At 36.0% G+C, this 25,254-nt stretch overlaps 1 protein-coding gene across 1 annotated transcript in view; it reads right to left on the bottom strand.

The window, feature by feature from the left end:
- LOC149788946 (rab GDP dissociation inhibitor alpha-like) overlaps positions 1-25,254 on the bottom strand; it is a 34,965-nt gene that overhangs the window by 6,000 nt on the left and 3,711 nt on the right. Inside the window, exons 2-9 of the mRNA XM_089975091.1 lie at positions 20,472-20,579; positions 18,887-18,983; positions 15,661-15,795; positions 12,503-12,701; positions 10,498-10,629; positions 9,471-9,639; positions 3,027-3,129; positions 898-1,042 (exon numbers count right to left, since the gene is read on the bottom strand). Coding sequence (XP_089831217.1) covers positions 898-1,042; positions 3,027-3,129; positions 9,471-9,639; positions 10,498-10,629; positions 12,503-12,701; positions 15,661-15,795; positions 18,887-18,983; positions 20,472-20,579 — 1,088 coding nt within the window. The remainder of the gene's footprint in view (positions 1-897; positions 1,043-3,026; positions 3,130-9,470; positions 9,640-10,497; positions 10,630-12,502; positions 12,702-15,660; positions 15,796-18,886; positions 18,984-20,471; positions 20,580-25,254) is intronic.

Here is a 25,254-nt window from a genome sequence, read left to right as displayed (position 1 = left end):
TGTTTACTGTAACAGCAAAATGATGAATACTTTGGATTAAATATTTGTAATTGTTTGTTGTTGTTGTTATAGGGTTTAATGCCATTTTTCAGCACAAGATAGGCTATACATAGCAACTAGTATAAATGTGAAAGAATCCAGGAAAACCCTGGAAAGAACCACCCACCCATGAGAACCTACAGGCGAGCTTTCTCACATACCCACAATGGATTAGCCCTAGACTTGAAATCACACAAGCAGAGTTGCGATGGCAGTGATCCATAATGGTGAGCGCTTTAGACCACTTGGGTACTCTGGGCCCCTGTGCATAATTTGAATGCATTATAATCTTTCCTAATGTGCTTTAGTTGATCTGTCTGTGCAAAATATGCAAATATACCGCTTATTAAGAGTTCTGTTATGATCATTAGTAACAGCAGTCAGAGCCATTCTCTACACACAGCAACTGATATCTGTTAGTTCCTTGTAGTCTGTGGACATTTTTATCGATGCAACTTTTGTGGACATGACTTCCAGGCATTCTATAGTCACATTATTTCCATGCAGTCTCTATGGACATTACATGTAAACAGTCTCTATGAGCATTATTCCTGGCAGTTTTTGTAGGCATTACTTCCATTCAGTGTCTATTAATATTATTTCCATGCTGTCTCTAAATGAGTCTGCTAATTTATTCCTGTCTTGCAGTCAATAGCATCCACAAACAAATTTACCTTAATACAGAATGGTTGATTGTGTTTTTCCCAAATCTTTACAGACTGAAGCTAGGAGTGAGGATGGGATATCTGAATGGATATTTCAAGATTTGTGGTTTTTTCTCCATTATTTTCCAAAATTTAATTAGATGATAAAGACTTTTATTAGTTTTTAAGTCTGGTGACAACAAAAAAACATTACTTTTGCTCTATTGGTCCTAGAAGATCCAGGGCAACCTGCACCTCTCTTTCTGGATTATCAGTCTCCACATGTGTGCTGACAATAGCCAGGAAGAAGTTTTTGGCTGCTACATTATGGGCATAGGATACACAGCCTATATAGATATCTGCAAAACAAATATAATGCAGCATGTCAAATATGTTGTTTCAGCAAGTTAAACTTAGATAAACTGATAGCTCCCACCATAAAACCCAGTGCATTTTATGCATAAACAATCCCTTCCCTGAGTGAATGTTAAGAATCAAAAGATTAAATAGGTATTATGTGTCTCCCAGTTGTCACTACATATAAAGTATGGTATGAAAATATCAGAAAACGCAATGGCAATTGAACTTTCATACATATCAATTTTAACCCATCCCACATACTACAAGGAAGGCGCCAAAATAAAACCCCTCTTACAGATAATTTTATACAGACAAGAAGTCTAGCAAGTTTAGTTACTCCCCACTCTACCACAATAAATAAACTTGTGAACAGACAGATTGAGACATGGTTTTATATCATCCCCAAGACAAAAGTCTACGAATTTCTGGTGATTGTAATTTCCATTTAAAGCTATTCAATCTAGCCTGCCAGAAATTGTCTCTCATTCCATTCATACTGACCATAAATGATTGTAATCACACAACCAGCTGGAATTGTTTATAAGTGCATTTAATCATAAATTACTCCTCTCCAGCTAGAATGGGGCAAATCTGGTGAAAATAGGGAGAAAGTGGGTGTGGAAAGTTCAAAATACTAACTTTAAACCTATATTTTGTTTAATTTCATGCCACATTATTAAAATGATCTTGAGAAAGTATTAAAATCCCATAAATATATAACTTTTCTTGTACTGCTTCACCACATTTGTTGAATAACAAAACAGCAACCTGAAAAATAGGTTCTAGTAAAAATCTGGCAACATCTTCCATAGCAACATTACATTATCATATGTCTACATGATGAAATATTGGATAAACTTGTTGTTGTTGTTGTTGTTGTAGGGTTTAATGCCATTTTTCAGCACATGATAGGCTATGCATGGTGGCCAGTATTAATGGTGGATGAAGAACCCGGAAACCCCCCGGGGAGAACCACCGACCTACGAGAAGCTACTGGCAAACTTTCTCACATACCCACATTGGCAGAATCCTAGACTCGAACCCACGCAGACAGAGGTGAGATGGCAGTGATCCGTAACGGAGAGCGATTTAGACCACTTGGCCACTCGGGGCCCCTTGGATAAACTAATGTACTTCTAATGAACCAAACTGATGTGTTTTTACGTCGTTCTATTTCATGTATTAAAAAAAAAAAAGAAGAAAATGAAACGTGGTTTTAAAAGTTGGCTGATTTATTTCTGCTTGGTAAATATGCTGCATGACTCCTATCCTTTAAAATATGGAAGTTTAATTCAGTTTGAAATTAACAATATGATCACAGGGTACATTTATTCCAATAACATCTGTAAGTAACAAATGAAGTATAATGCAACTTAAATTTATATTATGTCTGACAAATAAACATATTAATTAGTTTCATATTAAGAACTTGTTATAAAAAGGCTATTTTTTCAAAGCAAGATCACAGCAACAACAGTAACTTCTACCACCTCTACTGTCTACCAAACAAGAACAAAATAATGTAAATAATCTTGATTTAAAACAGTTTCTTCTGTTATAAAGGAACACCAGAAATTACACCGCAACAAACATTATGTGTGATGTCGGTTAGAAGGTAAGAAACCATAAGCCAGTGTTAAAAATTCCAAAAATACCCATGTTGTAATGAAAAAGTACCATTCAAATTTTATTGTTAGAACCATCCATAATATATTAATAATGATGGTCTTAATTAAATTAATTAGATTTCAAGATGGATAAATACATACTCCTAAGTAACATATACAGATAGCAAGGAAACTGAAATAAAAGAATTATCTTTATCAGCATAAAGACATCGTTACATAGCAATCACAGGAAATGTATGTGTGTGTGTGTGTGAGAGAGATAAGCATAAAGACTTTGTTACATAGTATTCATGGTAAATGCAAGTCAGTGTGTGCAAGAGAGACAGAGACCAACAGAGAGCGTGAGACTGATTACCATGTTTCCTATTAACTTGGTTCTGTGGTATGATGATCTGACTGGACAAGGAATCATTCGTATGAGGTATTGGATGGTTCAAAATACATATTATTCTTATCACCTGTGGAGAAAGCAAATTTTTAAGTAAACTGTTTCTCAGAGAATACTTACACAATCATATTACATTAGGAATATTAGCCAGCTCAACTAAAAGACAAAATAATCTGTCTTTCCCTGTCTATATCAATAAACAAAAGGCAAAAACTCCTGCCCATTACCTCTCCTTGATACCACCACGTCACCAGCTTTTAGCTGAGCGCGATACTCATGAGGATGCTTGCATAGCTGGATGGTTGGGAGGGTTTTTAAATAATGTGATTGGGTAGGTATTCTCGGAGAAACATAACTTACCTAAAATTTGCTTTCTCCACGAATATGTTCCCCAATCACATTACGTTAGGAGAATAAGTAATAGGAGGAAAGGATATCCTATGTTCTGACTCACAGAGATTGCTAGAAAATTCAGCAGTATGCTATGTGAGGCAACTCTGATATGGTGAAACTTAAGAGTACACCAAGCATACAATCCACTTCAGCCCCGAAGAAAGGGCATGAAGGGTGATATGTGTTTTGGCTCAGTCCTGAAGGATAAGCATTTGTGTGTGCCACAACTTGTCTCTGTTAGTGTTCGTGAGTGCAAACAGGATCTTGCATAGCTGCTGTTCTCTACCTGGCTATGGAACAGACCAAGCAAGTGATGAATGTTTGACTACTGACAGATGATAACAAATTTTGGGCTATGAATTCCAATGGTGCCATGAGAACCACTGAACCCTCCGATCTGAACAGATGGGAATTTGGGTCAACATAAAGGGGTATGCAGCTCCGTTACCCTGCATGCAGAAGCTAAACATATCAGGAAATATGATCTGTATAATAGAGACTTTAACGAAGTGTAAACAAGGAGTTTGAAGTGATTTGAATCGAGCCATGTTAAAACCCAGGATTGGATCCAACTGGTTGATCGAGACCAACATTGTCTAAAAGATCTGACAGGTCTCTATCCTGCCCCAAAACATGTTTGCCATGATGCCAGAATGTGTCCAAATTCATTTAATGGTAGCCTTTGATGCCCAACTGATTCTCCTCAAAGAGAATATGGAAAGTGCCAGTTTAGGGATAGAGGCATGCCGAAGTACGATGTAGTTGGTATGGCACCAGTCCTTGACAACATGCCACTTTCCTGCATCAGCCTTCAGAGTGGATGGTCTTCTTAATCTCAAGATTCTCTCCACAATCAAATGATTGAACTGTTTGACTTGCATGGCCTTCCTGGTATGTGCCGGGCATGCAAAAGATGAGGACAGTCCATGCAAGGAAGGATCACCTGATACAGTGGATGCCATAATCTTCCTTGGTATATCTATTGCTATAAAGAGTAGACTGGTGACCCAGGGCTTGTCAGAATCATCTTGCCATTCTGACCCAGTAACTTCTGGGTTATTTTCAGTATCAGCACTGTGGGATGAGAGGTAAAGGCCCACAACCCCTGCCGAATGATTGATAGTGTATCCATGGCCCAAGCTTTTGAGTCTGGAATTGGAGAGACAAAGGTGGGAAGCTTGTGATTACACCTTGTTGCCACGAAGTCCATCATCAGATGCCCCCAAAGTGCACAAACTGAAGTGAAGACCAATTGATGGGGAGACCATTCGTGTTAAGGATGTGACGTCTGGATTGATTCTTGGCTAAGACAAAGATGTTGCTGAGAATATGTCTAATTTGTATTTTGATATGGAGATGGTTGCACCCATGTAGAAAACGCCAAATCAAAACATATGGGTCTAATCATTTGGTGCCTCCCTGTTTGAGGTGATCGGTCACCACCACAGAGTTGCCAGACTGAATGAGAAGCATTATCGCCTCAGAGTCGATCTTTTCGGAAATGAAAGGTATTGATGACAACCTTCATTTCTAGGATGTTGATACGTAGAGGCCATTCCCCTGGTTCCCAGATGTCACTGATGGTAGTGAAAGTCAGCAAAAGGTGGACACCCTCACCAAGTGCACTAGTGGCAGTAAATAACATTATTTCCACTAGGGGGTTCTTCAGTAGGATTCCAATTATCAGTTGACTTGGACTGCCTCACTGACGTGGGAATGATCATGACTGTTTGATTAAGGGGACATAAAAAGGGTCACCAATGCAATGTGCCTGCAAGGTCTGCATAAAGGGACGGTCAAGTGGGATCAAGTCCACTGCTGTATAAAATTAACTGAGGAGTTGCAAGTACTCTACTGCAGAAATCCAAGTCAAGTTCAATGATTCTGGTAACATGAACACATGAGGGTTGCATCAAATTCCAGTTGGTCAAGAACTCCATACCCAGATAGACAAAGTTCTGGATGGATAGAGGTCTGACTTTCCCAGTTCGCTATAAGGCCTAGATGATGTAGAAGAGAAATAAGATCGTTCCCGCCTTGGAGAAAGATAGAACTTATCATGAGTTTCTATAAGATGCCACCCAGGTATGCTGCCATCGATGTAGATGATGTCGACTGGAACAGGGAAACAAGGCAATCTATAATCTGACTGATGTTGAGGTTAAATGGAAGAACAGTGAATAGATAAATGGTGTGGCAGTAAGTGAAATGAAGAAACTTGGATAGGGATTTGAAAGTATGTGTCTGACTAAGGTGAATTGACCTTGCTGTCTCTATCATGAATTGGGTGAGGTGACTCAAGTCGATGGTGGGCCTCAACTTGCTATTTGCTTTCCCAAAAAATGAAACAGCCTTGCGTAAAACAATGGAGACTGTGGCCTTTGCACAAGCTCCTGTGCCTTTTTTATTAAAAATTAATGACCGTATCTCCTAATGTACAAAGTCAACACGTCTCCCAATCTGACAGTGTAATCGTGATGAGAGGCAAGGGGATTGTTCATGAACGAAACCAGAAGCCCCTCCAAATTACCTGGGTCAGCCCCACACTCTTCTGAGGGAATAGGGAGGTCCAGTGAGCTAAAAAATCAGTTTCTTACCACCACTGTAAGACTGCATCCTAGGAATTGATGCACATGTGGCTGAGGAGATCCTGTCTTGAGGCCACTCAACATCCCTTCACAATGATGGGGACAGAGTGGTTTCAAACACCAGTGTGCATTGAGTGGTAAAGTGGAGGGGCAGTTCCTGAGCAGCCTGCCTCCAAACTTCCTCTATTCTTCTTCCAAAGCAATGGTGACCTGAACAGGGATGGTATGATAAGGTAGGAGCAATGTACATCACACACATGCAACACATTGTATCAAGAGTAGATTAGCCAAACCCATCAAAGAATTGGCCATGGCGTGGTGAGCAGCCCTGGTCACTGAACCTTGCAATCCTGGTCATTGCCCAGTGTCTTCAATGACATCCCAAACCATCTGTCAGGCATGAGGCAGATTCATTCGCCTTATAAAACAGACAAGCATACATATGAGCAGCTACTACATTCTTGTCATTTATATCAATTCTGAAGGTGTTAGTGATCTCATGACCATTTCTTCCTCCTCAACGAAATCTACTGATTCTTTCGAGCAGCTGTAAGGATTGGGACATTCTGAAGTAGCCAACACCTGAAAAAAAGAAACTGTCCTCGATGGTGGCTTGAAAACTAACTTCAATCCGTTCCATGGTCGGATCAAAGTAAGATGTGAAAGATGTGGATTAGAAGGAGTTCCGTCGCACACACTGTGTTAAGGCCTAACTCTGTCTACTCGATTTGATGTAAAGGTCCCCATGTTGGAATGGCTGGACGCTGACAATGGTGCAGTTTTAACATGCATTAGATCCAATGGATATGGTGTGAAATGGTGTGTGGTTGGCTTTGATGCTGGTGGTTTATAAAATGGTTCAGCAACTGCCTGGGTGACAGATTTCTCACTGAAATCTCCAGTATAGTAATGATAAGCTGAAGACAGCATGGCTAGATGGACAGATCTATCAAGGTCGCCATTTGAACTATTTGGCTGGACCATTTCAACGAAAAAGAACCCATGCTGGGATGGTTGATGTTGACTGGATGGTTGGTGAGGTCAGGACGGCCAAGGACAGCTGGATGGCCAGTAACAATATGGCATGTCCTCAGACTTACAGGTCTTAAAGCCATGCTCAAATATGCGAGGGGACTTGTGCCTCCGTGGCTGCCTAAAATTGGGGAATACTCCCAAATGAGTCGGCATCGCCAACAACTATAGTGTCTCATGATTTATTCCATCTTGCCAAAAAGATCGCTGTAAACATGCACTTCATGTGTATAGTAACAACACAAGAGAAAACAAAGCATATATTAGCCAATTAGTATGTGACTGACTAGCTACTAGCATCAACTGTAGTATATGACTAATAACTCTAAAACGGAAGCCCAGGCTTCCAATGACTAAGTATTATAGACACTGCAAATCAGAAAGTGTATAGTATTAAAAAACAAGAGTCATGGTAGATTTCCATGCTCTGAAGTTGTATATAAATAATTTAAACTGACATTTTCCTGAAACAAAATAAACAAAAAAAATAAAAACTAGGCAGAAACTAGTAATATGCTGAAATGACTAGGTTGCAACTAACGAGTAGAGAAAGTGTCATATGAAAAATCTATCACAACAGCATGAATAAAGAATAAACTATCAAGGAGCACTTCAGAATTTCGCTAAGAAGAGCTCCGTAACGGAAAGTAAGTGAATAAAGTCCAAGGTACATTAACTTATAGTTATCTTGTTATAAGGTCAACGATAGCGTGGTGGGAGGGTTGTCTTACAAGAACAAGTCATGACAAGTGACAAATCACTTGAAAATTGGCAGCAACTGTAAATAATGCACACAACATGCAGTAGACTGATAAATCAGCAAAAAAAATCCAAAATGAAGGTTGGGTTTTGCCCATAGGAACACAAGAATGGCTGGATTGTCAGAGGATAAATTGTGCAATGGGTAGACTATAGCAGCAAAGCTAAAAACTGGTGACACCAGGTGGTATCATGGGGAAGTAATGGACAAGAGTTATCTTAAAACTCACCTATTTCAACTGCAAGAACAGACTTAAAGACTTAATAATAACGTTTCCTTAACATAAATATTTGTTCATCATTTTTTTCTGTTTTCTAATTTCATGGTGTTTCTTTTTTGTTAATCATATCATTATACATGTTCTTTAGGTGTTGTCTCATGTAAAGTACTTAGAGCTTCTAAAGTTGAGGCGCTATACAAAGTCCTCATTATTATTATTATTATTATTATGATAAGGGATAAGATGCTGGCATCATGTAACATATCCCTCTCTAAGACTATCTCTGAGACTATCAGAAATACAAAAGGTTCATAGAACACCAAGTAAAATCTTTAATATTCTAGGCACATACTAATAGTATTTTGCTATGCAAATACCAATTTTGTTTCTACTTCTTTACTGTGATTGACAACTCTCTACATTCCAAAATAGATCTTTAAACAAGAGGCCCAAGTCAGTTTTATGTCTAAAATAAAATACACACATTTCTTTTTTCATGATAAATAACGGGTTGGTCAGTAGGAATACAATTTCATTTGTACTCATTTCTTCCCTACCATATCAGCCATAAAGAAACGATCTTTCAGAATATCTCAACAACATTCACATGCATCTCTAATTACATAATTTGCATTTCATATAATATCTTGTACATTAGAATCATTAACAAACAGCACACAAAAGTAGCCGTTATTCAATAACACTTCCTAGTCTATGTCTGGAAGCAATGCTTCCTAGTCTAGTACAAAAAAATATTAGGAGAAACAGTCTTAAAGGAATACTACTGCATAATATGAAAAGATACAGAATTCCAAAAAACTTTAGGGAATTGTAGTCCGTTTAAAAACAAAATTTTCTGACCCATAAAGTACTGTCAAAGATTTGGGTACAAAGAGATAATCAAAGTCAAACGTTCAGAATTTGAAAAGCATCGAGTGTCATTCTGTGTTTATAAATACTGTACAGGAATAAGATATACATATTTTAACAACTGCAGCTGTTACCATAGAAGCTGATGATTCAAAGTAAATCCTAGTGCAATAAAGAGCCACATCTCAGAAGAGGAAATGTGTTTTGTGGAAAGCCATCTGTATAGTTGTGATTAGTTTCATAAATATGATGCAGAAAGAATACATGGCAGCAAGGTTAATTAAGGATTGAAGAGTACCCAGGAAAAAGTATTTACCAATGAGAAGCTACTGGAATGCATCCTCACATACCAGTGTTAATAGAGGTAAGGTGACAGTTATCTGTAAAGGCCATTTTTCAGCACATTATAGGGTGGTCATGCTAAAAGCACTGCTGCCATCAGGTGCTGGCATGGCACTGAGTTGTTTTTCTGTACACTCCCATGATAATTTTCAATTTTAGAAAAGATCCATTAGGGAAATAATAGAAACTAATGTGTGTGACCATACCTGTCCAGTCTTCTGGCACTTGTCAAGAGCATAACTTGGATCACATACAACCATTTTGCACCTGGCCACTTCTCCATCAGACTCCACTCCCAACAATTTGTCACCATCAAACACTATCTTGGGGTCCTTCTTGTCCAGCATGTAGGTCCCTCCGTAAATTGCACTCAGCCTGCACAAGAACAATCAAAAGCTTTTTGTTAATCTTTTATATCCATTTGAAACCATGATATGCTTATAGGTTTTAGATCATTCTTTACCACCATGACTGGCCATACATGGCAGCCAAGTACAGTCTGGTGGAGGAAGAACCCGGGAAAACCCCAGGAAGAACGAATTACTAGTGGTAAGCTGTTGGCAAGCTTTCTCACATACCCATGTTGACAGAGCCAGGACTTGAAACCATGAAAAAGGTGCAACAGTGATGATCTGTAAAGGTAAGTGCTTTAAGCCACTCAGACACCAAATAGTGATATTACGGGATTCCTTTAAGGACATACCTCTCCTCTATCCAAAACTTCATCTACTACAGCCATATCTTTTTCTTTACTATCCCTAAATCCACTCCTCTGTGCACTCCAAAAGCAAATTACTATACTGTGTATGAACACCACCCATAAATAGGAACTCATTTTTAGTTCATGCCATGGATAGTTGATATACAGATTTGACTGTATTACAGTAAAAATGTCATACTGTATCAGTTCTGTACTGGTAAGTTTTTCATCTTCATTTTATTGTATGTCAAATTTAGTGTCCCATTTTCAAACAGGACATAATAAAATACAACTTGATTTGAGTACTCTATATTTGTCAAAAGCCATACACATGTGCAACAAAGCAGCCCTCACTTCTCCCCTTGATAGGAAATTTCCTGCACACAAGTCTCCATCTTGTTTAACATATACCATTCATTAAAGTAGCAAAATTTTCTGTGAAAACTATCTGAAATCTACTGTGGGCTTCCAGACAAAAGAGACACACTTTTACCAAATGTAATAATTGTAAAACAATAGCCAGAATTTTATACCTAGCAAATCCTTGTGGTAGCTCTCCCAGTCCATACAAGGGATAAAGGTAGGGTGACTTTCCATAACGAGCCAGGGAGGCACTGTACAGCTTGACTCTCTCGATAAACTCGCCACACGGCTTGTTCTTGTACCTGTTTGCAGTGAAAAACATTTGGACATCATCAAAATGTGTAACGAATTGCTGAAAATTAAAAGCCACTCAAGCATGAAAATTGGACTAATCTAGCAAAGTTTTCATATATTTAAGTTACTCTTTCTTAAAGACCCCACCCATCTCCTCCAAAATGAGGACTGACATTCTATTGTCTGAAAAAAATTCCCAGGAATTCATGATAATATCATTTTTTCTTTATAACTGCGGAGTACCATCTCTGATATTCTTCAGAGACATGATTTTCAAATTAGCTATGGTAGCAGCCATATTGGATGCAACATCTGCATCATTTTCACTCAAGACAAGCTTGACAGAAATATAAGCATAGCTGCCAACCTTTCAGGCTTGCAATTAGTGAAAATAGAGATAAAAATTAGTGAATCTGGACATGAATTAGTGAAAAATACCATGACAATAACTCCATCCACTCTATCCGTCAATACTACACTATATCCAGATCGCAATATAAAACTAAAACACTACACATATGCAGAAATATATATACATTTCTTTTTATTATGGTATTCATAAACTTCATTTGTTCTTGTGGTTGTTTATCAAGACATGATACTGTGGCAGACTTGAACTTCCTCAATGGCTTGATCGAAGATTTGTTTTCTAAACAGTTCAGACTTTTTGCCTGCTGGTTTAGTTTGGTGACTAAAATTGCTGACAAATTTTCTGCAGCTAAGGAGGCCCTAAAGTCTGTCTTATTCTTATTTTTCCTCACTAGAGAAAATACTCTTTCGCTGTCACTGTTGCTGTGAGGAATGCACAGGAGTTACAGCACTTTTAGTTCTTCCACAGGAACATCTGGAAGCAATCTTCTGAGTACAGGAACATTTGTCAGAACAAATGTTTAGCATGGTCTCCAGCTGATAAAGGTAGATTGTGTTCAACAAGAAAACCCACAAATAATGCTTCAGCGTTGGTAGCTTGCAGATCTTCCGCCAATGGCTTTAAATATTCCAGAGCTGAAATATGCGAATTCTTAATTTTCCAAACTTCTACGTGGGTTTTTTTTTGCAACCGATGTGCTTCCTTGCATTGTCTCCGCCACCATGCCCAATACTAAAATTTGGGGCACACTGTGTGCAAAAAGCATGATGTATATCAATGTTTAATGGCAGAATGCATGGCCAATTTTTGATATATTCCAAATTAAACTTCACTTTTTCAGCAATATATTTCTTTTTCCTTCATGGTGAAGACATTTTCAAGATCTTACATGCGATGCTGAACAGTAACTCAAATCAGTGTTGGTGATGCATGCACGGAGCAAAATTCCAGTCAGGACCCAGTTTCTCTCAAAAGCATATGTAAAACTACTCTTACACATATAGATTAAAATAGTCTAAAATACTTGCTACCAGGCCAACTGTACTAATCGGCTGTAGTTCTACTAATATCGCGACCAGCAGTACAGGACCGCTTCGGCAACTGCGAATATCACGATTAGCGCCTAACGGTAAATCGGTTATTTTATTAAAGATTTAAAATAATTGAGAATTGGAATTCATTAAATTTTGGCTTGCGACATGAATGCGTGAATCACTGAAAAAGTTGTGAAATTCATGCCAAATTCGTGAGGGTTGGCAGCTATGCAACAATTTATGAATGAATGAGCATGCAAAAGCTACATCTCCCACGGGAAAAAAAATAAATATCTTAAAATACCACGTTAATGAAATTAAACTGCTCATATTTACAATAAATAAAGTCAGCAGCAAAAAAGATGAACTTGAAGATTCAATGGTGTAAATATTTAAGATTATTAACGATCATAAAGTTTAACAGAAGTGATGTGTCTTGTCCAAGTTCCATGCACTGTGTTAAGTTAAAGCACTTACTCATCATTTAGATACAGAGCTATAGCATGCCCTGTGAAATCAGCGGTGTTCTGATCCAGACTGAACTTATCGTACAACTCTTGGGCTGTTGTAATCTTGGCATCTACGCCTTCCCAGGTCTTTGGATCCTCTAGGTTGAATTCCTGACAGAACATCAGAAACTTGCGAAAGCGCCTCTTTTCAAAGATTCCCATCAAAGCTGTTTGACAAAATGAGGCAAAAAAGGATTTATTAGCAATATAATATTTACAATCACCATATCAACTTGCTTACAAGTTCAGACCAAATGCAAACTGCACAGACCCAGATCTACCATTGCATAATGCAAGGCAGATCAGGATCTTTGCCATTTGCAGTTTGACTCAACTTATAAGTGATTATACAGGGAACTATTAATTAAAGATACATCATTTCAAAGTGTAGCAAATGATACAGACAATTAAGAACCGTTATCAATGTGATTAGTGCATCTAGTCAGATAATTATCTGCAAGACAAATTGTAATTTTTATACCCCCCACTCTTAATGTGCCGGTGTCATATTAAATAAATTCTACAGAAAATACTGAGAGACAACCAATTTTGCTCTGGAACTGCTTTTCTATACCAACTCCGATCTATTCAACAGTAACTATAAATGTCTGCTGCATAATACATAAATGCCAACCCCTGGCGAGGAAAAAGTGTAATTCAAGTGGACAAAAAGAGTAATCTGAGCAGAAAAAGAGTAATCCACATATAATGTGATAAAAATTCAATGAGCACGTGTACAAAACGATTTATTTATCCCTCTGGACTTTTAACATCAATTACTGCTTCAAGATTTCATATATAATGCTTTCAGCTTTAAAAAGCAACAGACTCTCATAGTGCATTTCAAAACAATTTCTACCAGCTCAGACTATGACTGTTTTGCACACCAGCAGAGCACTAAGTGCTGGGTTACATAGCCTGGACCCGAATTGAGTTTTACTTTTGTTAACAATGCTGAACAATCTGTCAGTCAGTATTAGAATGTTAAAGAACCAATTTTCCTTTCATAACCTGGCAAAAAAGAGTAAATTTATATCTTAGTTATTGGGTCTTTTAGCTGGGAAATAAGAAGAAAAAAAATCAACTCTGTCCACATGAAGTACATTGTCAGGTAGATTGCCAACTTGATACTTAAAGAGTTCTCCTTCTAATTTATCAGCAGCCTCTCCTGCAGCATGGTGCATCATGTAACAGAGACGACCTGATATGTACAACGATGGAGATATTTTTCAAAATATAGAATATAACTCCTTTATGAATTCCTGTCATCACTGATGCAGTATCAGCTGAAAACCCCATACAGTTCTGCAAACTTATGTTTATTCAAAGCATTATCAAGCAAATAAAAAAATGTGTTATCTCCAGTGGAATCAACTAATGTAGTCTTCTACTGCTAGGGGAAGTCAGCAGTCAGTGTTCTTTTAAGAACTCAGTAGATAACACCTCTGCATTTATAACATTTATGTCGACAATTAAGTTCTGCTGTAAAAAAAAAGACATTATGAGCTAATTCAAGGTTCTTTGTTTTACCATCATGACCAATATTAAAATCGTTTCCACGTAACCTGCAAGGGGCGTGAAGCTGCCCTAGAATGGAATGCCATATTGCATAATTCATGTATTCATCTCTGAATTGGTTTTTCGTCTTTTCCTAATCCATGTGAAATTATTTGAAAAATATTTTTGATCTAGCACATGCATCGACTAGAATAAATCTGAACTAACTTTTGTACCAGATATGAATTAGAATAAAGAATCTGCGAGCAAAGATCAAAAGTTAGAAAACCATTTTGTTCTCTCCTAACTAAGCCATACATCTGTTATAAATAGAAACTGAGGTCAAAAGTAGAAACCAGCATGTGTCTTTGAAATAGGTTAACTGCTATAAATAAAACATAATACTGTCAGGAAAGTGCATGCAAGTCTTCGGACAAGTGTATTGTTATGTCGTAGTTATATAGAAGCCATCTTTTTCAGAATACGGTCTGTGGGATTAATAGGATGTTAATAAAAATGAGAAAACAAATTATTCATTTTTTGGAGGGGGATATAATGAAAATGCGTAATCATAATACAGTTATGCGTAAGGTTTAATTTAGTGAAAACAAGCTTAATGATTACGCATAATGGTTGGCACGTATGATAATACTACTTTGGTGGTGTTTTTTTTATTTATTTACAATAAGCCGAATAAGTGTTTTATATTATAATCAAAGTTATAATGCAGAAGAGACATTGCGATGGAAATATGGAGTTTTTATGATTTGTAGTCAAGATCTTGAAGATAGGAGTAACAAACATTCTAATGTTGATGTTTAGTTAAGTATACAAAGTTACATTCGTTAATCACAAATGACTTAGGTTACAAAAACAAACGTGTGACAGCTGTACACATGGTCAGCAATACATGATTTAGTGGATACAAATTAGTTCAAAGGCTAATCTACAAGAATATAGCAAGAAATAGTCATACAAAAATAACTCTCGTTTGCATAGGAAATGCTAACATTTTGCTGATTATTGCAAATTACATTTGTCATTTGATACATTATTTTAATATAAACTTATAATGGACATTTTTTGCTTCCATTTGATATCATTACTTAAAATGTGGTATAACCTATTTTTAACATCTTGTCCATGTAGTTTGCTTCTTTAGCTATAATCTCGGTTATTTGATATAAATCAGTACTTTCCAAAACTAAACGGCGAACCAGCCAAACTTTTTATTCTAACTTTCCATGTCTTCCTTACGTTGACACGAGAAAACAGGAGGGTACTGAACATTATGTGTTCATCATGGTATAAACAAATAGTATCTTACAAAGAAACTTGTTTGGATGATATTGCTGCAAGTCATGCTTCTTTCTTATCAAACAAGATACAGGATTGCTTTGTTGGTGGAGTTCCAGTCTCGCAGCTACTGGGTCATGAGTATGAGCATTTTAACTGGTTGCCCAAAGGTGCTCCTGAGCAATCTAACCTTGGCACAGCTCAGCTTCTTACTTTGTTGCTTGTGGCAAAAGTAGCTAATAACAGCTATGTCACTGTTGAAAAAGGAAAACCAACAACAATTAAAGATTACTGCTTAGTTGTTTATTTTATACATGCTAAACAAACACTTACAACTTGATAGTGCTTCCTTTTCATCTGCTGGGACTTTGTAAATTTTTCCTCCTTTGAAGACATAGCTTCCTTCCACAGACTTGAACTCGAGGTACTTTGTAACACCAGTGTGGATTAATAGATCCACCAGCTTACCTGGAAGACAGACAAGAAACTGAATGAAACTATGTACAGCTAAACAATACTATGTCATGGACATGTGCATTTATATTCATCATGACAGGTTTTGTGAACATATGCTGGTTATGTGCCTTATACAAATGAATTGTGTGTACCTTTCAATAAATATTACATCACTTTGTAGGATCACTTATATCACTGAAAAACATTAACTTGTGAGTGTGTCCATTAAAGTAAATGAAACAGCTTTGTATGTGTATCTGAAATGTAATCTAGAAGAATGGAATTTGGTATAAACAATGAATAAAGCACTGTATATAATATATTTGGGAATAAACAAGGATATAAGTGACACAAAGCATGATTTGTACTGTGTAATTACTGTACATTTTAAGTACAGCCTGGTCTCCTTGGTAAACTATAACCGGCCTGTGAATTAAGAAGTCTTTACCTTTATTTAATATCATTTTTGACAAACTGCAAAATAAGCACATTTAAAATAATAACAAAAACAATCACCATATTTATACAGAAGCCGTCTTTTCTAGAACACAGTATGTGGGATTAATGGGATGTTAATAAAAATGACAAAGCAAATTTTTATTTTTTTTGGAGGGGGATATATAAAAAAGCGTAATTCGAATATAGTTACGCACAATGTGTAATTTGGTGGAAAAGAAGCATAATGATTATGCCAAAAGTGTAAGGGTTGGCATGTATGCATTAAGCCCTGGTGACGAGTTAACGTGGCAGGAGGTAGTAGCCTACTGCCGAGCTCTGTAGCATCATGGTTATGCATGATACACTAAAGTGGGTGGTATTACAGAACGGTAGACAGATGTAGCTCTACAATGATATCAAATAATCTGTAATTTCTAGTTGCACTACAAAATATAGAGGGGAAAACCTCATTTTTGGACCAGATTTTTTTCTATACAAAAATTCGCCTGTGGTCGGAATCAGATTTTGTGTGTGAATTTTAGACTTTTTGGTCTCAGATCTAAGGCAAACCGGTATGAACTGCAAAGAGACAGATTAAGCTTTGCAAAAAGTAGGATAAGATGGGCACTTGGAATAAAGAATGGTCTCGATACAAAAATAATGGCTCTGTTAGCACAAATAAAAAAGAACTCCAACTTTTACCCTACTGCTCATGCGTGAGCCAAATAGCTAATGAAAAAGGATGTTTCTAACACAACTAGGCAGTATGCTACTGGATGATCACCTGGATGTTGGTGTTTTCGGAAATAGCTATCAAAATGTGTTTTCTACTCAAATTTTAGGCAAAAACAACAAAAACCTATGGGGGTTAATGTGTTAAAGCCGGAAATTGAAGGAATGTTACCAGAGGAAATGAACTTTGGAAGCATGCCGAGAGATTAGTTAGCAGTTACTGGCCCACTTGAGTACCCTTGAAACAATCCCCAGAATTCAATCATGAATTTTTTTTTATTTTTAAAATGGGAGAAGTACTATTCCTTTGAAAGAATATGACATTCTGAAAAACTAGATTTGGTCTTAAATACATGTTACACAATTTAAAAACATACTTTCATGGTTGTATAATTTGAAACTATGTAAAAAAAATATCTACCAATTAATAACTAATTAACAGCAAAATTTCTGTAAAAGATTCACACAATCAGTATACACCAATCTGCAATGACACACCTTTAGGGTTAAAAGTAATATAAAGTATATTCTCACAAGCTGAGTACAAATGCAACTGCATGGATCAAGATCTGTCATTGCATAATGCACAGGCATGTATGTATCTATGCAGTGTGTTAGAAAAATCAGTAGAACAAACAACACTGACACTAATCTGGTACATCATGTGATGGTAGATCTTGCAGCTGAACATGACTTAACCATGAGTATAGACAGTATATCAATTTTAGTTTTTCAAGCAATAATCAACTGAATATATGGCAATACCATACATTATATTATTTTCATGGGTACAAATTTTCATGCATTTGCAAAAAGTTAGTTTTCTTAATGCTTAAATCTTTAGACTATACAAGGTGTATTACTGTTTTCTAGAGACAGACTGTCTATCATTGGGTCTTTATATTTGTGGTTGGAAGTAACCACAAGATCCATAACAAGAGTCCCTTGCAGGGAATCAGACTCTACTGGGCAGAAAGAATTTCTAGGAATTCAAGAAAACACCATTTCTTTCTTTTAACTGTTGAGTGTTGAAACCATCTCTGTTATTCTTCAGCACTAACAAGATTTTCAAATTAGCTAATGTGGTACAGATACTGTTATTCAGCTCGACACCATTTTAATAAGAACAAAGTAGACATCACTGGAAATCTTTTGGTAAAAACCAGATAACATAACTATCATCCATTCTGGGTCAGCATTGACAAGATTTTTAAGAGAGTCATCATGGCAGCCATATTTGATTTACAACTGGCACCATCTTAATTTAAGTCAAAATAAGCAAAAACTCATGCTGATATGACCCTCCATTCCAGAGTGCAATGGCAAGATTTTCAAGATGGCCAGTGTGGTGACCATAATGGACACCAGACTTGTATCATTTTCCTTTAGGAAATAATAAGAAATCTTCATGTGAAGACCCCATGTTGATATGACCATCCATAGAGAAGAAGCAATAACAAGATTTTCAAGATGGCCACTGTGGTGAAACCATATGTTGATATGAACACCCCATTCAGAAGACGTAACAATAATAAGATTTTTAAGATGGTCAGTGTGGCAGCCATAATGGATGCCCGAGTAGTGCCATTTTCATTTACAGCCAGCTAGACCATGGGATGAATGCATGTGTGAAGTTTCAAGTCATTCCTCAATGTAGCTTAGGAGAAGCAGCGACAACAAATGTGTGCTAACGGACAGACAGATGATGGACAATAGACCATCCCATAAACTCTTCTGGACATGGACCAGTAGAGCAAAAAAAAAAAAAAAAAAAAAAAATTCTAAACTTCTAAACGTGATAATCACATGCCGAGTCTGATCATAAAGCTTTCATGTCTGCAGCTTTAAATACTCAAGCAAATGAAAACTCGAAAATATTGGGCTGTTTGAGTGAACAATGTTCTATTGTACTTCAACTTTCTTGTAGTCTTACCATTTGCCATTAAAAACTTTGGAATGAGATCCACATTCCAGTCCCGTCCTCGCCCCATCGACTCTTGTGCTTTCCCCATCTTAAACTTATCATACAACTGTCAAAAGAAATGTTTAACATCATTTACACACAGGTTTTAATCATAGTGAATGAAAAGATAAGATCACATGCAAGGAAAAGCCATTATTAACAGATTTTATGCTAATTCTCAAAGCTTGAAATTTCTTTACCGAAAATGTTTTAATTACATAATATTATGACATTTTATTTAAAAATAAAAAATACTGTAAAGACAGATCTGCCAGCGCATAATGTGCTGGCAGATCTTGATCTCTGCAGATTGCAATTTTACTCAACTTATTTGCAAATATATATATATATATATATTACACATATCACTACTATTGCTGCTGCTGTGAAACAGAAACATCAATAGTTTATCCAGATGGATAAAAAAAATGCCATTTTAAATATTCATTTTGTTAAATGAGTAATTATACACTAAGAAGAATAAAAACCCACTGGCAGTAATGCCAGATTGCAAAGGGTATCTTATACCTGGTATTTTGCCATGATGCATATACATATAGGTATTTGAAACTGCCAATCAGAAGTATCAGAGAAATTATGCTAAATGCAAAGTGTAATGTTTCACAACATACACATACCCTCAGGTTTTGATGCTTGGAATTTATATCTGACCATTTCTGACACATGAAAATTCAAACATAAGCGTTTTTTTTAATGCAAGTTGATTTGGGCCAGAGTTTTGATTACCCTTGATTCACATTGGGTAATTTATCCGCCAGTGATCAATATTTGCAAGACTACTGTTTACCCCATATTGACCAGCATTATTGCACCTATGTCAATATGTATTTGGTGGAACTAACAGGCCACTGATGTCATGCATGTTTGTGCCTAGCTGGATCGTGGTTATATTGTTTTGAGAGTATCTATGACATTTATGATAGAGAAAGAGGGATTATTTATGACTTGTTTGGATTAAACGTTTGATCAAATATCAGCATACCCATCAAATAATAATCAATTAGGCAAAACTGTGGAAAATATGGTTGCTAGCAAACCCAGTTATCAAAGATAAGTGGACAAATTTTAACTGTTTCACTGGCGATTAATTTAACTGACGAGAATTTAAAATGGGTATTTTAATTCATGTAACATTCAGCAAGAATTTATAAGACATTCTGCTCACTTATTTAATTTATGCTTTAGAATTACTCAAGAATGAAAATGTGATGGAATAATTTTGTTATATTAGTGTGATAGTTCTATTTTTATAATGCAGATGAGATTTGTATATACAACCCTGCTGACAAGTCAATTAAAGTGCAGCTTACATCAACACACGTTATTACTGTGGGCCTATAACAACAAGAATCAGTCTAATCTTAAGAATTATAAACAAATACATTAGCTTCAATCAAAAATATTACCAGCTGCAGACTGGTGACTTGCACCATCTCACTGAAAGGTGAACATGCAAAATAAAGTAGTTATGTAATATATCGGCACATTTCCGAGTGGATGTCATCTTTATGAGCCACTATAATTAAGGACTTACATCCTGAAGTGGTGTTATAGAAGCACTCTCTCCTCCATAATAATTGTTCCTGTCCATATGGAGCACCTTCCTGCCCGAAACAGACAGCATCCCACTCAGAATGCATTCCTGAAAGGAACATTTACATCCATTTAATGTGCATTACATATGCTAGAAAAAGTATGCTTGATATATTCTTATATGTCTCTTTTGACAAATTTAGTAAGAACTAAAAATGAAAATGAGTGTTTAATTACTAAGTAGAAAACTTCTTGCAATTTTCCATTAATTCCCACACGATCTCTTCAACACTGGAAAATCAAAGCACAATCACACCCATACAATTCCATAGCATCCTCTATAACTGAAAAAAATTCATTTAGAAAACATTTCAACGTATTTTAAATTTCACAAAAATTAGCTCAACATTTATAACATTATAAATTTGGGTCCGATGTGGGAAAAAGTTATTTTTTTAAAATAAGAAATCAGTGATCTACACTTCCACAGATTTAGAACAGTTCAGCACTCCAAGTATTATTTTTGTAATAGCTGGTAGACAAGATTGGTAAACATTCCATCTGAATTTCAAGCAATGACTGACTGACAGCTGGTGGTAAACAAGTGGAACTTGACCACTCATCAATTCACTTTCATGGATTAGTAGATTATCATTAATTTGGAAACCACACCATCCAAATACAAGTTTGGAACCATGTAATGAGGCACATTCATGATAAGTTTGATCCAAACTGCACTCCCCTCCCACTGTATTTTAAGACAAAGTAAAAAATTTCAATGCTGACAGATAAAGTCGCATCGCCATCCAATGTTCACTTGGACAAATGCCCAGGTGAGCTAAAAAATTAGTAAGGTATATTTTTTAACAGAAAATTGCTGGCAAAGCTTAAGTATTATACCTGTTTTCATTTTTCATAAGCATAAGTTGATACAGATTCCAGTATCATTATGCATTAGAGCTAAAATTAGTATTCTAATCAGAATAAATTCTCGTAAACATTCAAATCACATATTGGTATTCAAATATTTATCGTATTATTTATATTTGAATGTGTCAATTTTTAATGCGTGTCACAAGTTACTCTAACACTGAGATACACTATGTCACATAGCAACCATACCATCTATACCAGTGCAAGAAAAATCTTCAAGTCCATGCACAGGGCCTGACTAATTTCAGCTTAGGCCCCTCTTGTAGTTAAGTGTCTGTGAAATGAACATTAATATGCTGTAGAGATAAAAATTAAAAAAGTAAATGGAATATGATCATTTCTTTATTCCAGTGTCTTGGACAATTTTTTTTGACTAATTAAATAAATTAAAATATAGAAGAATGGATTTCTTTGAACCGGACAAAAAATTATAGAATGGCAAGGTAATGGCATTAAGAATTGTTATAGTTGCAATACCACACTTACCAACTGCCTTTATCTTCAATAGTTTATGATACCAAATATTTCACAACAAATGAGCAAAAACAATCTGTTTACAGATCTATAATACACACATAATGACCTGAATTGCTGCAAGGAGACTTTTAGGAGTGGGATTGCAACTTTTTCCAGTGAAGTAGACGTGGATATCAACTTGCAAAATTCTATAAAAAGACCTTCATTGAGAAAGATGTACTTTCTTCTCATTTCATTGATGAATCAACCGATATTACAATTCACAAAATATCCTTATTTATTTCCAGTGTCCTAGAGTAGATTCTCATGAGCGAGATGTACATTTTATAGAGAACCAGAGATTTACACATTTTATAAAAATCAGATTGGAAGCAGACTAGAAAACTGATCTTACCTTTGGAAAGTATAAGCTTGCCCCAAACATAATATCCCAACATGAATAAACCAATAAGATGAAATATTGCATATTTTAAGGAAATCATGTTATATTTATTGAAACTTTTTTCTTTGTATCTCTGTTGGCATGCTAAAACCATATGCAGAGGAAGTTCTTGAATAATGCATATGTACATAACACATGTAGATATGTAGTTTGAACGCAGATATAACATACATGTACACAGACAAATAAAGGAATATGTATAAAATATTTTTGAAACAACTACATTTATGAGAGAGAGAGAGAGAGAGGAAGAATTATAGCTGTGCTGTTTTGAAATGACTTACTTATACTTGAATCTGAAGAATGTGAGAACACTTATTTTATCCATTACCTTATAGTCACCTTCAAACCTGCGACATGCATCAAAATATTTTAAAATCTTATTTCTGAGAATGATATAACATTTACATTTATCCATTTGATTGATTGCCAAGGAGCAAATGGCAAGTCTCTGTAATTATCACATAAACAACATACAAACATTGCTCGTGGGTACTAAATGTTTCTAACATCCAGGGTTCTCAGTAGATATCCAAACTGAAGAGCCAGTTGACTCTTGACCCCAAAATCTCATGAGTCAAAATGAAAATTTCAAGAGTCAAAACTAAAATCTTAAAAGTCAGTTATTTTGGGCAGTCATGAGCCTATAATTGTGATTCTTCATTACTGGTGGAAACAAATGATGTTTATGATTTCTCATCCAGTGCTGAATTTTGAGAAATACTTGTACAATAATTTGCAAGAAATATACAATCTGAATTTTGTAAAAATGTTTCTCTTTCTAACTATACATTACTGTGTGTATATTTTTTTATATGAAACAGACAGGATTATTTTATACTTTATTATATTTGCAACTTTTGAACATATTCTATTATCAACTGCTCAAATAACATTTTATGTAAAAATACACCCATACAACCATGAAGGCTATATATTATTCAAATACCAAGGATGTACGTCACAGAATTGACAGTTCACTTTTCCACTGTCCTTAAATTTTCTAACAAATTTTGGAGATTGACTCTTTTTCTTCTCATTAGAGTCAACGCTGTCTTTCAGTTTCTTGGAGTTTCAGGGTCAGAAAATTCATCACTGGCAGGTCGTTTCCAAGACAGAAAAGAAAATATACTTCTTAGAGAAACTGTTATTTTAAAGTTCAGATGTATGCACTGAGTGTTATGCCTGTTCAATTTTTTCTTAATTTTCCATTAATTAAAATGTTTAAGGTTTTAAATATTTTGCTGATTCAAGCATTTAATGATTCACCAATAAAATGCAATCCCATGCTGAAAACTGGCTTAGCAAGAGGCCACATATTCCCGTTTTGTCTGATTATAATTTAAAGTGCAATAAAAAAAATGCAGATATTTTATCAGAAATGAATCCAGTGAAGCCATAAATGATTCCAGACTTTAAAACATCCCACTAAATGAAGCAACTTGCCAAAAAAACAATTAAAGCTCATCCAATTCCAATGACAACTGGCTTTGCAAGCCGCCAGAATGATATGCTCCAGTTCTGACCAGTTGATTATAGTCCAAACACACCAATGATAATATCTGCTTAATAGACAGTCCATTAATGTCAACATTTTTTTTCCTCTTTCTGTCATAAACTTCAAATGTAATCTTGAAACAATTCAACATAAATCAGCTGAATCTAAGCCTGACTTAAGGGAACCGTTAGCTTCACCCATTTTATATATATATCTTCCATTGGCATTGGTGTGATATTATTGGCCATCAAAGTCTAAACTATCAGTGCCTCCTACAATAAATCTGTTACAGACAGCATACTCTTAGTAAGAAACTAAGTTTGATGTTCCAGCCCAAATCTACATGCATCAAAAAGATGCACAAGTCGAAATTTCTTCGCATCAAAAATGGGTTATTTTTTAATTCCACGCATCAAGACCCAAGGGTACACGTCTATTGAAAACCTTGACATCAACCATGCTTTGGTACAGCCGATACCATCTGACCGCATTGTGGTGGAAATATTTAAATTATGTACATGTCTTAGATTGGACTTTTATTGGGTCAATATTTGGAGGTTGCTAACACAGCAGTCTATGAAGTATCTAGTGTGTAAAAGGCTGTGAAAGGTAATGCTGAAGCAAAATTCTTGTAAAATAAGGTGAAGACTCCAACTTCTATTACCACAGGGTTTTTGAAGGATATCTCAAGTATAATGAAGGGGTGTGAATCACTGTGACACAAAAGAATCTATTTCGAACAGCATCAACAGCCGATTTTGATAAACTTGACATTAAAGGAGACTAGAAATCAAAATTTTCCTTCTACGTATGTAATTCTCTACAGATTTTAATTCGACTGTCATGTTTATAAATTAAATATCATAAGCAGGTAGTGATTTTATTGCATGGAAGATACCACGATTACGTAAATTGCCGAGTTTTTCCAAGTTTTAATGAGACGACAGATCACGTGGTAGCGTGACGCAATACTAGCCAGTCCTCGAATACAAACATAAACATTGGCGAGCGAGGCAGACGGAAGGAGACCACATTTGGGTTGCACATTCAAAACTTGAATCTGCAGTCTGATATAATAGTTTATGTACTGTACTGGTCAGTGCTAAAAGAAATTTTTTAGGCACAGGCCCCGGGCTGGTGACTTAAATAAACTCAAGCCCTGACTGAAATTCCACAAGCCCAGACAGTTCATACCTGTCAACTCTCAAGCAGGGAGAAAAACCTCCCGATTTTGGGTGTATTTCCTCATCTACATCCCGATCTCGTAATATCTCTAAATTTTTTGCAGTGAAGTCCCGATTTTTACATTATGTCTGTCAATTTTCATTTGTCAGAAGAAAAAAACCCAATCCCAAACCATTTATAAATAGATATAACGTATGCAATCCACAGTCTAAACTGCCACACTGCAGACACTGTAGTGATATGACTGAA

The sequence above is a fragment of the Sinohyriopsis cumingii genome, chromosome 11 (assembly GCF_028554795.1).
Source record: "Sinohyriopsis cumingii isolate HCF-2022 chromosome 11, ASM2855479v2, whole genome shotgun sequence".
NCBI lineage: Eukaryota > Metazoa > Mollusca > Bivalvia > Unionida > Unionidae > Sinohyriopsis > Sinohyriopsis cumingii.
Note: the sequence above shows the minus strand (reverse complement) of the source record. Positions and strands in the feature narration are given on the sequence as shown.